We start from the raw sequence: 15,375 nt of genomic DNA, 5'->3' as shown, positions 1-15,375 counted from the left end.
TTCTTGCTGAGAATACAAACATGAGCTCTCCAAAGTTACTTTTAGAGCTATGCTGCTTTTTTACTTGACACATGGAAAAACAGACTACTCATAGAGGAAGAACTTCTCAGTCTTGAGATTGGTGGAAAACTAAACCATTCTAGCAATGGAAGACTTGGACCTATAAAACTCACTACAAATTAAATTGCTATAAAATCTGAGCTCCATTTTAAGAAACCTAACACCAAATAAGAGGAGCTGTATAAAAAGCTTGTCTAAGAAGAAACACCACCAAAATCAATTGATAAAATCTAGAATGGGTTTTGCAACATTGTTATTTTATCAAAGATAAAGAAATAAGATTTAAAACCTGGTTAAAAAAAAATAATACCTGCAAGCCATGTTCTCCTGCATCATACTTGTTATCACCATCCAACTGCTCCACTGCAACGTAGTCAATGAAGGACTCAAAAACTGAATGAAAAAAGATTGGGGAATTGTACAGAAGAAGGAAAAAATGTAAATTTACTCTAGCCTACAGTATATAAATCAAACAAAATATCACTACAGGGGAGTTTGTGTTTGAACATTTCTGTCCTTACTTTAAGTATAATTTTATATTATTTAAGAATATCAAGAAATGCACCATATTGCAAAGGCATATCTAAGAATTCCAGCAGATTTTAAAATCACACAGCTACAGCTGTCTGCCAGAACTCCTCACTTCACAAGCATCCAGCCAATGTCTCTGTTTGCTGGACTCTTACACATCCTTTCCCATGCCCAGTTGCTCAGTAAAGAGATGACAAGGGACCCCTGCTATGAGTAGTTAAGTCTTTTTTTTTCTTATTACTATGGCCAGGTCTAAATAAGAATCTATTTTATCCAAGTTCATCATTATATGTAAATTATAACTACTGTGACAATACCACTGTGATCACCATGGCACAGTCTTATGACACCAGAAAACTCCTGAAGTTCTTAAGAGTTTTATGAAAAGATACCAGTGAGAGAATGAGGGAGAAAGAAGCAGGGAAAGGAAAGGGAATAAGGAAAAAAAAGAAATGTAATGCAGGCAGAAACATTCTCTGCATTGAAAATGTTTTCTATAAGGTGTCCTAAAGCACAGATTTCCAATCACTGTGTACCAACTAACCCAGTTGAAAACAAGAGGCACTGAATTTGTCCAACATGCTGAAGTATTGGATGGGTGCATATCACAATGTATCACTTACTGTTTTTCTTTCCCTTTATACTTAGCTGGATGTCATAATAATCTTCTATTCGTTCAGATCGATAGTCTACGTGCTTGCACTGGATATAAGACTGCAAACAAAACCAAAACAACAGAGGTTCAGTTTTACAAAAGTAACAAGAACTAATTTAAATTATTTTTGAGAAAGGTATAAAATACATACCACCATCTTCCCTCTGAACAATTTAGGGATAGTGCCTTCTACACATGTGCCTTTCATTTTATTTTCCACATTATCAAGCAGCTGAAAGAAAAATCAGTTTTCACACAAGATAAACTTGCAGTTTTTAAATTTATTCATCACACACACGACTACTTAACTGATTAGATGCTAAGTCACTTGGACAGAAATGAAATGTTAGTCCATTTGTACTGGCATCTCCTTTCTAGCCCTTTAAATCCTCCTCCTTCCCCTAAACTGAGGGCTACTCCAGCTACTCCATTCCTTTGAGTCTGGAAACCCCCACAGATGTAACAATGCATTTCATCTTCAAAAACTGCACTTCTCTCCATGGCTATAAGAGTACCACTAGCACATGTTCCAGCAACTTTCAAGCTTCACTACTCTTTAAAAATTCCTCACCCAAAAGGCCACAGGCAATCCCATTCTTAAAGAGAAACCAAGGCAAAAACTCTGCCTTTGAGACCTAATTTAAATTAATCAGGGCCACTATTAACTCTGATAGTTCCTAAACTATATTACATATATATATATATACACACACACACACACATACAGAATATCAAGAGAAATGCATAAATCAGAGACCAGCAAGAAATAGTATAAACATACCACTCGACATAATTCCTGGACATCATGTTGCATGAAGCTGTCTAAAGTTTCCCACCTTTGTAAGGCAAATAAATAAAAAATTACTAATTAGGGAAAAAAACCACCTCAATTTGCAGATCAAGAATGTAATACACAGCAAGCTGTACAGACTGAGATTTAGGACTGGCTGATGCACAGGTTCTCTAACTGTGTAGGAAGAAGGGGCAGTGAACTTGTAGGAGATTTTGGCAGCTGTTCTGAGCCCAGCCCACTTCTCCTGGTGGGACTGGGGCAGGGACAGCAAAGGCTCGGGGTGACAAGGCCACAGCCAGGCTGCTGCCTTTCCAGTCTACAATCCAGCCTCAGTTCATGCCAAAAAACCTCTTAAATAAAAGTTTGGGAGCAATTCAATGCCATCAGTTTCCACAGCAGGTTTCCAGCTGCCTCTCTTCTGAGGGCCCTTCAGGTGCAGTCAAGTGGTGTTCAGGGATTATTTCAGCACAGGAAAGGAAGAGAATGGATTTATAGGAAAGACTGGCTCCTTTGTGCTCATCTAAACAGTTAATCCTGGGCATGCAGTAACCCAAGGAGGCATTCAGCTTTCTGAGCTGTCCATGTGCAAACACAGGCTGTGAAGCAGGGGTGAGGGCAGCAGGATCTAAATGCCTCACAGCCAGCATGGCACACTGCACTGAGGGTGTTCAGCACTCCTGCCTTCAATAAAACAAGAAGCACAAAGTGTTTCTAGTTCCAGCATTAAATACACCTGTGAGAATGTAATTTCAACTCAAAGCTTTTTAAATTCTAAGTCTCTGACAACTTTTTTTGCAGCAGTCACCACTCCCAGCTGTATAAAGTAAACTGTGCTGACTGTAGGCTCCAGGTTCAGTGAGATGCTCCACCCTGCCCCTGGAAGCAGCAGCAGGGTGATGAGGAGCAGGGCTGACTTTATCCTCCCTCCTACTCTCTTCTCACTGACTCACCCCCTCTGTCACATGGCAGCAAACTCATTTCTAAAGTGTGCCAACAACTGTGTGGGGTCCACATTAAACAAGCTGAATCAAGTGGCCTGTCAGATAATTAAGAATAGAAAATAATGCCCTGACTCTCTAGGCTTTAAACACTAGCCAGCTCATAGGACAAACCAAAGAAAAAGGTCACACACTAAAATTAGGATAAAGAAGGGCACCTTCAGACATGGCATCATTTTCTACTTAAAGAAGTCAAACCTAGAAATTCACACTCATTAGAAAGTAGTACCTGAGCACCTAGGGCTCACAAGGCCAAAAACCCCTCTCTGATTCAATGATGGTGGAAGAGGGAAACCTAAATCTTCAAACACCTTCTAAAATTCTTTTCCAAGAACAAAAGCAGGCATGAACACATTTGTTAAACCCTGCTGTTGGATACAAAATTAAGCACCTGCAACACCCTTGGGAGAGGCCTCTTCAAGCCACTGAATATGACACAGTTGGGATCTTAACTGGAGATGAAATATTTACTTTATCACCAAGTCCTGTCCTGTTACAGGACAGCAGGAGCACTGATACACCAAATATACAGTGTGCTAGTAGGAAGAGTTTATGACCAGACAAACAGACAACACTGAGGCTACAGATTTCCTTTTAAGATTCCCCTAAAGGGGAAGAGTCAAGGTTGCAAAGAGGTTGTTTTGGGACAGAGCACAACTACAGGTTGTAGCAGCAGATGCAGGATGAACAACTGTATGAAAAAGATGATACAAAGTGTGCTTTGAAATAAGATGTGTTCCTAATGTGTTTTGAAATAAAACAGTGCTTGTCAGTATTACTACAAGACTAGCCTATAAATACAGTGAGACAAAATAATACAAAATAAAGTGTTTTAGAATGGATTTTAATAAAATCCTACTCCACACTTACAAGACATGCAAAGAGAAGACTTGCAAAGGTTATACTAAAGTTAATCTTTCTGTCCTAACTTGTGTCTTCAGTACATTGTAGGAAAATGTTACAGCAGCCATCAGTGTTCAACAGCACGGACATGCAAATTACTGCTATTGCACTAAATCTAAAACAGATTCCATTTTTTAAAGACATTAACAATACATGAACTGCAATGTTTCAATGACTATTTTCTTTCAATTTTACTTAAGTCAAATGCATCATACAATGTTCAGGTAAATGATTACTCTGCTTTTAGCAGCTCTGTTTCTGTACCATTCCCCTTCCCAAAAAAATCTGACTTTTGGACCAGCTGTCTTAGTACTGGCTACAAATAAGGACCTATGCAAGTAAACTACAGAAAGTTAACAATTAACACCATGTCACATTAACACTTCTCTGCACCTCCTTAAAAGTAACCTTATTTAAACAGTATCTTTTTCAAGAAAAGCTTTATGAAGTCCAAGTTCAATAAATAGTCCAAATTTCTGAAACTTACCCAAATGATTTTGTTAGCTTTTTAGTTCCAACTGGTTTGTCACTATGTTGCAGCTCATAAAACACTCTTTGCAATGCTAAAGGAACACTTTTGGATGAATCATCTCCTTCTGTGGGCATCATGTACACAGCCTGAAAAAGCATTTAGTTCAATTAGTATCAGAAAAGTTTATTGCTCATCCTGTTTAATGCATTCTTTCCTCTTCAGTGACTTCCTTCATAGAACTCAATTTAATCAACACTTCAAAAAAGTCTGAAAAAAATCTTGTACTGTAGTGTAAAAACATTAATTGTCTGGAACAACTCTTCTTAGAGCACAGTGGTTAGAAAAATGTGAGCAACAGATTCCATTCATAGTTATTTTATCTAAGTAGCTCCCTTATTGCAGCCTAGAACAGTAAATGCACTAAAGCATTTAACACCTTCAAAGACCTTCTCATGCCCAGTATGTCTCTGCAATCATCACAGTAGGACCAGATATAGCAGTCAATACCACAGACTTGAAAATAACTGGTTTTGTGAAAAAGCAACCACATGAAACCATAAAGGGCAACAAGTGAACAAGACCAGAAAGGGTCCACATGGAGAAAGATGTCAGAGGAAGCTCTGAGAGTCCCTGATTCATTCATTCATTCATTCCTACTTAACATCATTGCTGTCCAGCAAATAAACAGCTTAACAATTCAATTCACTGATTATACTGATCTGGGAAGGATTTGGAACAAAGAAATTACACAAATACACCAAACAAGGATTAGGAGAGTTCAATAGTCACTGAGATGAGATTTACTTTTTAAAAAGTGTACAGCAATACATCTAGGGGAAAGGAAGAGCAAACAAAAGGGAGACGTTCATTTGAGAAGCGTAAATATAAAAAGGAACAGACAGCCCTGGAAGGAGATTAGGCAACAAATGAAACTAAAAAAGACTCCAATATTAAGGAGCATATGAGAAAATAACCTGTTAAAAGGAAAAAAAAATTGCCATCTGAATTTCTGCCTGTGAAACACCAGGGAATGATCCATTTCTGTGAGGTGGGCAGCACATCTGGCTGACCCAGGGCTCCCGAGGTGGGCAGCACATCTGGCTGACCCTGGGCCCCAGCTCCCCACACACAGCAAGGGCAGCAGTGCCCACAGGCAGCTGGGAACTCTGGGCAGGCACTGCTGCAGGACAGCTCAGGGCACAGGGATGGGAACCACACGGGACAGGCACCAGGGTAAGGAAAAACTGACACAGAAACAATACGAGTGTGTGGCAAAAGACAAAATAAGAAAGAAAATGACAAAAGAAGTGCCTAAAATGTTGCCAGGTCAGCTCTCTAGTCCAGTTCTGAGGATCCACTACATTTTCCAAAAGTACAGCAACAGAAATACTTCAAAGAATAAAGAATACCATCAGAATGAGTACAGTAAGATGTAATAAGAGAAACAATTTCATTAAGAAGGCAAATCCCTTCTGACAGAAAAAACAATGGTTAATTATGCAATTGCAAACTAATATGATAATTCACATGACTATCTTCAAGATTTTTAATTTAATTTTCAGAAGGTACCAATTAATAGAGATGATCTAAACAGATCTAAACCAGATCTAAACCAATTAATAGAGATGATCTAAACAGTAACTTCCAAATTTTATTTCTCCTCAGTTGCGAGCTACACTGTTAGTAGAACTTACACATATTAAAAGGAAGCATAAAAATTCAAAATTTATCAACTTTCTTCTAAAGGACAGGCAACAGAAGTCTTTGCTAGGGTAATTTAAAGAACAATAGCCCAACCTCACCCTAATGACAGCCAAAAAAAAGTTTTCTTTTGCTCCACTTTGAGATTTGTTTAAATTTCTTTTATGAATTTTATAAATTGAAGAAAATTGCACCTTCGATTTTATCACTGGCAACAGGTTTTAACTGTTGAAATTCAATAAACCTTCAGTGTGTTAGGCACTGCTTCAAGAGCTTCTAGTGATGCAGTCTGGAAGAGAACTCTGTAGGTTCTGATCTCTGTTTCTGCCTACAGGTGCCAAGGTCAGACTGGGGTGCAGCTGCTCAGGATCAGATCCAGTTAAGCTCTGAGCATCCCCAGGAATGGAGATCCCACCACCTCTCCACACACCCTAATATAAAGCTGGACCACCCTGATTATGAAAATTTCCTTCCTAAAATCAGAACATTCAATTTAAGAACTATCCAAATAAGCTAATAAAGTCAATAATTCCCAATTGCTTTACTTGTATCCTCCCAATGCAGAATCCCAGTTAACCAGGTCGATCTGGGCAAACCCAAATATCACTAGATAAGACTTACAGCTTCAATTTCACAAGCCAAAGTTATTTCTTGTTTTAAAATACCAACACCAGAACAAGTCAGCACCTTGAAGAGTCAACTTTAAACCTCTTCCTGCACCTGGTTTATGAACCTTTTAAAGAGTGGGTGTCACTAGCTAAAGGTAGAAACAGAAGTAGTTGAATGACCAAGTCTCAGATCTTCCAAAATTCTATCATCACCCCCTATTAATTTTTTTGAACATCTTATAAATGCTTTTTTAAAAAACAAATATATAGATACTTGCTATGGTTAAACAAATAGAAACAAGGCATGAAAATCAAGTCATGAAAGAATGCAAATATAGGCAGTGTTGATATATTCAAAAAATAAATACTAATATGCTAAACCTGCATCAGGCTAAAAATCAATCTTGTGATTGACTCTTCCTTCAAAAATGCATAAACTGGAGTTCATAATACCTTGATAATTAATAAAGTTCTTTGCTTTTAGTTCCCATTTTTTAAAATGCTTTTCTCATATACCATCTGGACAATTAATTCCCTTCCTATATCTCTCAAGTAACACTCAAATAATAATTTACAATTTACTTATAATTACTATATTCCAGCTGTCATTGAATAAAAACACCAGTTTTATTTCTTTGGAAATTCTACATGTGTTATGACAAAGCAGACATTTAACACAGCCTTTCTTGGCTCTTTATTCTGCTTCTGTATTTAGGTAATATTGGAGCTCATTTCTCTAAGTTTAAGTGTTTCTCCACACTACCACTTTTTAAATATTATTCTCTTCAAATCTTTATTTTTTGCCTTACACCCCCAGATTCTGAAAGCTTGACCTCTTGATAAAGGAGTGAGGCATTCTGATCCATGTAAAAGAGCAGGGTCTCTTATTTAACACCTGAGAAGTTCCCTCAGGAAATGAACATTAAAGAGGGATAGGGACATGTACAGGCATATTGAGAGATATGAGAAAAATTTTAGATATTTATATAATAATAGAATGCTACAGATAACTTTGAACACATTGCTTAAAAACAGGAATTACTTAAAGAAAGGAAAAAAATACTGTGCATGGAATTCTAAGGTTAGGTAAAATATATTGGATAACTTGAGTAGAACCAGATCAGGGAGAAATGGACAAGCATTTATTATTTTAATGTATTTATATAAACATTCTGTAATGTTCTCATGAGCTGTAGGGACTTTTACAAGGGAACCAGCAGAAAGTTCCAAAAGGTAACAGAGCCCAGGGTCAGACCTGGGCCCTCTGGGAAGTCACCCCTGCCCCTTGCCTACTGGACTGTGATAAAACACACATTTATCACTCCCAAACAACAAATAACAATGTGCTCTAATGTCAAAGTTCCTTTCTTTATTCCCTGCCACTGAAGCCACCTCTTGTTGCTTAAAAGGGAGGTCTCATTTCCAAGCAGAGCCTCCCATGTGCCATGTGGAAGCAGAGCAGAGAAGAAAGGACCTCTCCATCATCCTCACCCACGCTTCCCCAGGGCCTGACTTGCCACAGGTACGTGCCTGCCTTTGCTATTGTTCATTGCTTCCCCAGCTCTGCTCCTGACAGCAGCTTCTCTGTGAACAAAGCTGAAGTAACAGCAACAGGAATCATTGTTTCTTCCAAGGAAGGAGGATTCACTGAAATTATGGAAATGGTGAAAAGCAAACCAAGGATACTGCGCGTTTTGTTTTATTTTACTTTGGTTTAAGAAGAACAAGTTTGGTCAAAGTGAAAACAAAAATGTAAAAAAAATACTTTTTTCAGACAAGGCAACAACTGCTTCTTCCTGATCTGCACCAATGGCAGATAAGTGCTAAAGCTGTCTAAAACTGACACTCTCACCTGTTCTGTTTGGAGGGGCTCTGAAAGCCTGAGGAATGAGCAAGGAATTGAACATTCCAGCTGATGTCCAGGAACACTTCCATAAAGGAAGATGCAGCTACCAACTCTATAAATTAAGTTTTCTCACATGGTCACTAGCCATATACTAAGAGATGCTAAAAGTTGCTTTTATTTTGGGGCTGGGGAAGAAGTGCAGGGGAATGCCTGGTAAGAATAGTTCAGTTGAAACCAATCTGTATTACAAAAAGAATTTCTTCTTCACTACTTCATGGTACATACTGATTTAGTGACTACAAGACAGTCTTCAACAAACTACTCAACTGCATTAGATGGAGCTATTACAAAACCACTTTTTTCTCTTCAGAGCAAAGTGAGTTATCCAAAAGAGTAAAATACACAAACACTGAGTGCTGAGCAAAAAGAACAGGCACTATAATGAATGATAAACTGAATGAGTAAATTCTACCTCCTGCAAAAAAGGAACAGGTGCATCATGTAAAACAAGTCAAGTATTTATCTGTTGTCCATGGCATTAGGAAGATCTCAGTTACATTCTATTCGAGTTTAAAGTGTTATTTTTTTTGCAGTGCTTCAGAGTAAACAGCATTACAAAGAGAAAAAAGAAATGCCAACTGGGACACTTACCACAGGGATACAAAAAGTAAGATGGTGGGAAATTACAAACAGTGGAAAGCAGGTACATCAAAAAGAGAAAAGAAAGCTTAACTGAACTGCAACTAGTCTACATAAGAGAAAGTCCAAGTTAGAACAGTTCATCTGCACTAAGAGAGACAGACAGTAAGTGCAGAAATGCACAGAAGGATGAATTAGGATCAATAGCAAACTCCAATACACTGAATAATGACAAGTTGTTTTTTTCTCCAAGTACATCCCCTCTTCTAAATAGCCACCTCCAATATCTAGCCATCACCTCTGTTTTTAATCCCAGTAAGGGTATTGCACTGTTTTAAAATGATACTTTATCTAGTGTATTTTATCCTGGCTTTAGATGAGATATTTATTAAAAAGGTATTTAAAGAAGTTCTTTCCAGCAAAGAAATAGCATCTACAGTAAACAAAAAATTCTACTAAAGTAAATCTATAATTATGTTGTTTAAACTACTGAAAATACAATGTCTTCCATCACTACAGAATGGCAACCATAATAACAAAAAAATTCCACTGCATAATAGCAATTTCAAGATGGAGCAAATGTGTATCTTTGTGCATTGTTTATGGGCTGAGAAGTCATAATTCCCTATTTTAACTATTTCAGAAAAGGGAAATTGCTTCCATCTTTTATCTGCAAGATTAAACTGCTTCCCCTGCCCCCAGCAATTCCTAGCAATATTAACATATAATACAGAATATAGAAACACCCCCTAAGCTCAGGTCTTCTTCAGGTGCTCTGCCTGCTTCCACAGAAAACAAAAGCTTGAGTTCCACCAACTACAAAAAGGAGCTTCCTGTACTCTGCCTGCACTAAGACAGGCATCACCATATAAGTCACAACTCCTCTGAAAGGATAAAGGAGGCAAAAGGATCACACAGGTCTGTTTTGAAGCATTTAGAAATGCTAATTGAAACAGCCAATGTTATAATCTCATGTTCTTTCATGTACTGCTTACCTTTCGTAGCTGATTTGTGAAAAATAAAGTCTGTAACAAACTGTTCATGTAACAAGTTGCTCCCTGGTTCTTTAAGCCAACATATCCTGTGTGCTTCTTTGAATCCCACCTAGAAAATAGTTTGTGGTTAAAAACAAGGAAGTTCTGTATTCCAACAATAAAGAGTGTTTGTTCTAAGGTGGTGCTGCTGGTAGGTATCAGCTACTCTCCACTGCTACTTAAGGTTCAAATAAACTCCACTACTGCCTGCCAGTACCAACAGGCTTGCAATTAGATGCTTAGTGATTTTATTACCTCTTTTTTAAAAGTATGTTCTATATGGCAGAACTATGATGTCCTGTGAGAGTGTCCTGGAGCTCAGAGCTGTACTTTCAAGAGCAAGTCTGCACTTCTGTACAACCCCATTGTTTACAAGTGCCATGAAGGAGAACAACTGAGACGAAGCAGTTTTACAACTGTAAACCAAGGCAAGTTAGCCAGCACTTGGCTGCACATGAAACCCCATCAGCTCCCACACCACAAATGCTCAGGCCACAACTGCAGAGGTGTTCAACCACAAACCAACTCACACAGAAGTTGAGGCTCCACAGCATTTTTCTGACTGATGCAAACAGAAATTTAAGCTATACAAAATCTCTATGTGACTATGAAAAAATTGCCATGTAAGAATTTATCAAAAAGTAGTGACAAAGTGAGAATGTCTGATGGGAGTTACAAATGACAGTAACACAGAATACTTGAATGATCACAAGCAACATAAAAATATTAGAATTAAGAATTTTTAACACTGCTTTGTTTTTAATCAAAGATACTTACGCTACTCCATGTGGAGCATCTGCTTGAACATAGACTTCAAAAGTAACTTTGTCCTCTTCTATAAAGCCTTTTTCAGGATCAGTAACTTCCTGTAAAACACCAATGACACAGGAACATGAAAAGTGGAACATGCAACATGACTGCAGTGAAGCATCCTGTTAGACATCACTTTCTCATTTCCAAGCCTGAGTTATCAGTAGTAATAAACTGAAAAAGAAAAACTGAAGAACATCAAAGCAGTTGCCTTTCAGCTTATTAGATTTTAATTCTTTTTTAGGGTCTCAATGAAGGAAACTTGTTCCTGCCTTCTAAGATTTTGCAGTAGTTTTTTGGTTTTTCGATGATGTAAGAGTTGGTAATCAAATATTCTACTTCTTCTGGACAATATTCCAAAACTTCTGCAAATGCTTAAAAAGCTCTCACAATTCAAAAGAAACGTTAATAGTATTATTAGGGCATTAAATATACATGTACATATACACAAAGAACATATGGAAATGCAAGCAAATTTATGTTGCTTCAGAATGTCAGTGACTATCACTTAGTGATAACAAAACACAAGCACTCAGGCAGAAAATAGTAATGAGGGAATATTTAAATTACAACATAAGTAAAAGCACTCTAAAAAAATCAAATTAACAGAGTAAGAAATTGAAAAGAAATCTACAGCAATGATAGAAAAAAAAACAACAGCTTGGGGGAAAAATCCCTTTGCTATCAGCATCTCAGTATGCAGGAGGAGAGGTACAAAACTGCTCCTACCTAGCAATAGATTAATATTTGTCCAGTTACTTACACTCCAGGCCATGAAGTTAGAAAAGCCCCAGTCATTCTCCTTATGAAAGAACAAGTGACTAATACGACGACTGAATGATTTTTCATCATCCTTGTAGTTTATTATCTTGAGAACTGCTTGTGCATGACAGGACCATGACCTATAAATACAGAAGAAACACTTGAAACTCTTTCAAAACCAAGCTTTTTATAGCCGTTACATAATTTTTTTTGTTCGGGATTTTTGGTACATTACTTTCACACATCTGATTTTTTTCCTTATTAGATGTTAATTGTTATCGAGGGCATGAACCTCTGGGGCTTTCTGAAGCCACAATTATGAACCTGGAATGGAGATTTTCTTATGGCAACAGTGTTGACAAGGAAGTGTGTCAGTGGCTTGCAGGTTGTTTAAAAAGCTGAGGGCTCCCCCAGGTGAGTCAGTTCTGATCTGCCTCACTGCAGAGGGATGGGCAGCTCCAAGTGCTCTTGGTGTCCACAGAGTGGGAGGTCTCAGCCTTTGGGAAGCAAAGGATGAGGAGCTTCTACCCTCCCTCCCACAAATAAACTCCCCAACACTAATTGTCCCAGCAGCACTTCTTCATGACCACTGGTGTTCAAAACCACCACTTGTGCAAGGCAATCAGTGTGGACAGAGCTCAGACCAGGTCCTGTCACTGCCTCATGCAGTGGCACTGCTTGCTCAGCTCCACCAGCTGCACCTTGGTTGGTACTTCTGAAGATCACCCTTTTTCTGTAAATGCTTGGATGTGAATCACATGTCCTGTGACTTGTTAACTTTTTCTTTACATTCTGCCCTCAGCACTCACCTCTAAATTCTAAAAATGATGAAGAAGTGGAATTTATTATTCAGAGTAAACAACCAGCTTTGTGAGATTCAGGGCCAGAATGGATTGACCATATTGGAAAGGACACCTGAGGGGTCTGCGCTGTTCCTGGATAAGCTACAGGAATGCTCCAGAAATTTGCAGTTATCTTTTAAATTTTTTCTGTTATTTACAAAAGTGATCAAAGGTAGTCAATGCTGATTAGCATGCAGGACCCTAAGAACACACACATGTTCAGATCTTTCTGGATGAGTGATGGACTCCACTTAAGGAGAGCACTCGTGCCCTGCTCTGCCTGCACTGTAGCAGTTACCTGCTCACACGCTTCACTGGGCAGCATTTATAGCTTGGCATGGTTAGAGAAGCTCCATTTTCATTAGAAATAAACCCAGAACTTTTTCCATGCCAAGAAAACTGTCAGTCAAGGGCTTCTCCTTCAGCAAGCATATATCTAAATTCTACCACAAACTTCTAGTCACACAAGCTGATTTTAGTTCATGCTAAAGAGGGGATTATTCTTATGCTTTGAGATTTAGAAAGGTGGGGGGTAAAGGGCACTCAAACCCTTGCAATTCTCTCCTCTTGCAGAAAGCAAGGGTTTGTTTGTGTTTCTTGCAATAGAGTAACCCTGTACAAGAATTAAAAGGCTCTTACGTGGAATCAGACTCAGCATTGCACTGAAGGAAGAATCCTACACTCTTCTGGTGTGGTCTGTCCGGGTAGAGCCGAGGCATCACCATGATCTTCCATGGCAAATTCCGAACGAAGCACGGAGGGCTGAGCACTGACTCACTCAACCTGTTGAAGCGTTCCACTGTAAACTGAAATGTTGCTTCTGATCGCCAACTTGTATCTGTAACACACACACACACACACCATTGCTTCAAACACCTCACCTTCTTCACTCCAAAATGACCAACAGCATGTAACATGAGCATGTTTCATGTAGTGGAATATTGGCAGCAACAAAAACATCCCCATCCCACAGGACTTAATTACTGACATCTCAATTTTTTCATTTTGAAAAACACTGCAGCTCCATTCAGGCAAACATGGCACTGCAAGACACATTCCTTTTGTACACTATTTCCTTAAATGCTTCTTTAGGATTTGTTACCACTCCAGCTTCTTCTAAAGCAGCAGGTGCAGTAAGACAGAGACATCAAATGCTCTACAACTAAATCACAGCCCACTCTAACTCTTCTTGTTGTGTAGCATCTCCACAGCCCAGTTTAAGTCACTTCTCTGCGTGAACCCATATGCACAATGGAGTTTCACAATCTGTTCAAATGCCCTGTTGTGATATCATGTCACCATTTAGTTGCTTTTGGCTTGCAATAGTAGATTTTAAAACAGATGAATGCCAGAGGATGGTTGTTGGATTTCTGTAAAATCCTATCAGTTTGCTGAAAATCAGCTCAAGTGTAGGGTCCTGTTTCTTTGTGCTACACAAAGACTTTAGAGATTTTTAGTGGTCTAGCACTATATCAAATGAGACTATTTTTTTTCAAAGAGCTTATTTTGACACACACAATTAAAGTAATTTTGCCTTCTTCCCACATACCCAGTTCTTCACCTACCACAATCTGTTCTGCTTCTGTAGTACACAGCTATAACAGGGTGCTGGAGACTGTGACAGCTTCAGCAAGGCGCAAGGCCAGGCTCTCTTTACTGTGACATGCCTCATATTGCACTCAGAGAAAAAACCTGCAACTTATCCCAATAACTTGACAGGCCAGGGATGCACAAGACAGTCCCATGGTTCCAGTCTGACACTGGTGTAACAGGGAATCCTCCTGGCTCTAAGGAGCTTGGATGAGCACAGGGCAGCAGGCAGCAGCCATGGTCACCCTGCTGCTCTCCCTGCACCCACAGGGGATGCACAACCACACGTGTGTCACACATGCAGTGACACTGAAATCAAACAGCACTGAGGGACAACACCACTGAGGCAGAGGTCAGAGTGTGAGCTGTGACAAGGCACAGAGTACAACAAAGGTGTCCCTGCCATACAGGGAGAGCAGTGGTTTGCTCAGCTTGGCACGGCACCAGACACTGTGCTGAATCATTTTTCCAAAACACAGGTGAGTCCTGATTGCTACCTTAATTTAAAAATGGAACACTCTTGATTACAACATGCAACAGGGTAAAGATTATACATTTCATACAGAAAATTACCAAGTTTTAGCCACAACTGCCAGGGAGCTATGACAGATTTCATTCTTCTCCCTTGTGAAGCAGTTTTTAAGCAGTTGTCCTACTCCTGAACTACAGCACACAATATTTTTTTGTGTATGGCCTGACAGCCCCAAGCACTCCAATTACCTCTTGGAGGTACTACAGCCCAAATCTGCTTCCTGTCCCCTCCACTCCTGCAAAGACCTTCGTGTTGCCCTGTGCTGTCAGCTTCCTCAGTAACACCAGAGTTCAGAGGATTACTTTCTCCTTTTTCCCTGCCTGGAAGTGCAGCTAACTACAGTCTGTCACCTACTTATAAAATGCTCTCTTCCCAGTTTCACTACTCACTGCCCGTTGACAGAGTGAAGAGCTGATCTTCTACACCTAAGAACCTGACAGGCTGCAGACAGAGGAGCTCTAACTTGATTTACAGCCAGGATGAAACAAATCTGTAACACACCTAACAATTTAAAATCAGTCTTGTATCACACGTGTATCTCAAACCAACTTGAGGCCACCTCCCTACTCACAATCATGATATCAGTGCTTCTGGGCTCA

At 39.1% G+C, this 15,375-nt stretch overlaps 1 protein-coding gene across 4 annotated transcripts in view; it reads right to left on the bottom strand.

Moving 5' to 3' along the window:
• USP7 (ubiquitin specific peptidase 7) overlaps positions 1-15,375 on the bottom strand; it is a 71,901-nt gene that overhangs the window by 21,929 nt on the left and 34,597 nt on the right. For all 4 annotated transcript variants that reach the window (XM_071444259.1, XM_071444260.1, XM_071444256.1 and 1 more), the window contains 9 exons: positions 13,294-13,492; positions 11,814-11,952; positions 11,018-11,106; positions 10,202-10,310; positions 4,428-4,558; positions 2,028-2,082; positions 1,398-1,478; positions 1,215-1,305; positions 371-453 (listed from right to left, as the gene is read on the bottom strand). In XM_071444259.1, the coding sequence (XP_071300360.1) occupies positions 371-453; positions 1,215-1,305; positions 1,398-1,478; positions 2,028-2,082; positions 4,428-4,558; positions 10,202-10,310; positions 11,018-11,106; positions 11,814-11,952; positions 13,294-13,492 (977 nt within the window). The remainder of the gene's footprint in view (positions 1-370; positions 454-1,214; positions 1,306-1,397; positions 1,479-2,027; positions 2,083-4,427; positions 4,559-10,201; positions 10,311-11,017; positions 11,107-11,813; positions 11,953-13,293; positions 13,493-15,375) is intronic.

The sequence above is a fragment of the Agelaius tricolor genome, unplaced genomic scaffold (genome assembly GCF_023055355.1).
Source record: "Agelaius tricolor isolate 1412-34295 unplaced genomic scaffold, bAgeTri1.0.p SCAF_19, whole genome shotgun sequence".
Lineage (NCBI taxonomy): Eukaryota > Metazoa > Chordata > Aves > Passeriformes > Icteridae > Agelaius > Agelaius tricolor.
The sequence above is the reverse complement of the archived record's forward strand: the minus strand, read 5'-3'. Positions and strand labels throughout refer to the sequence as shown.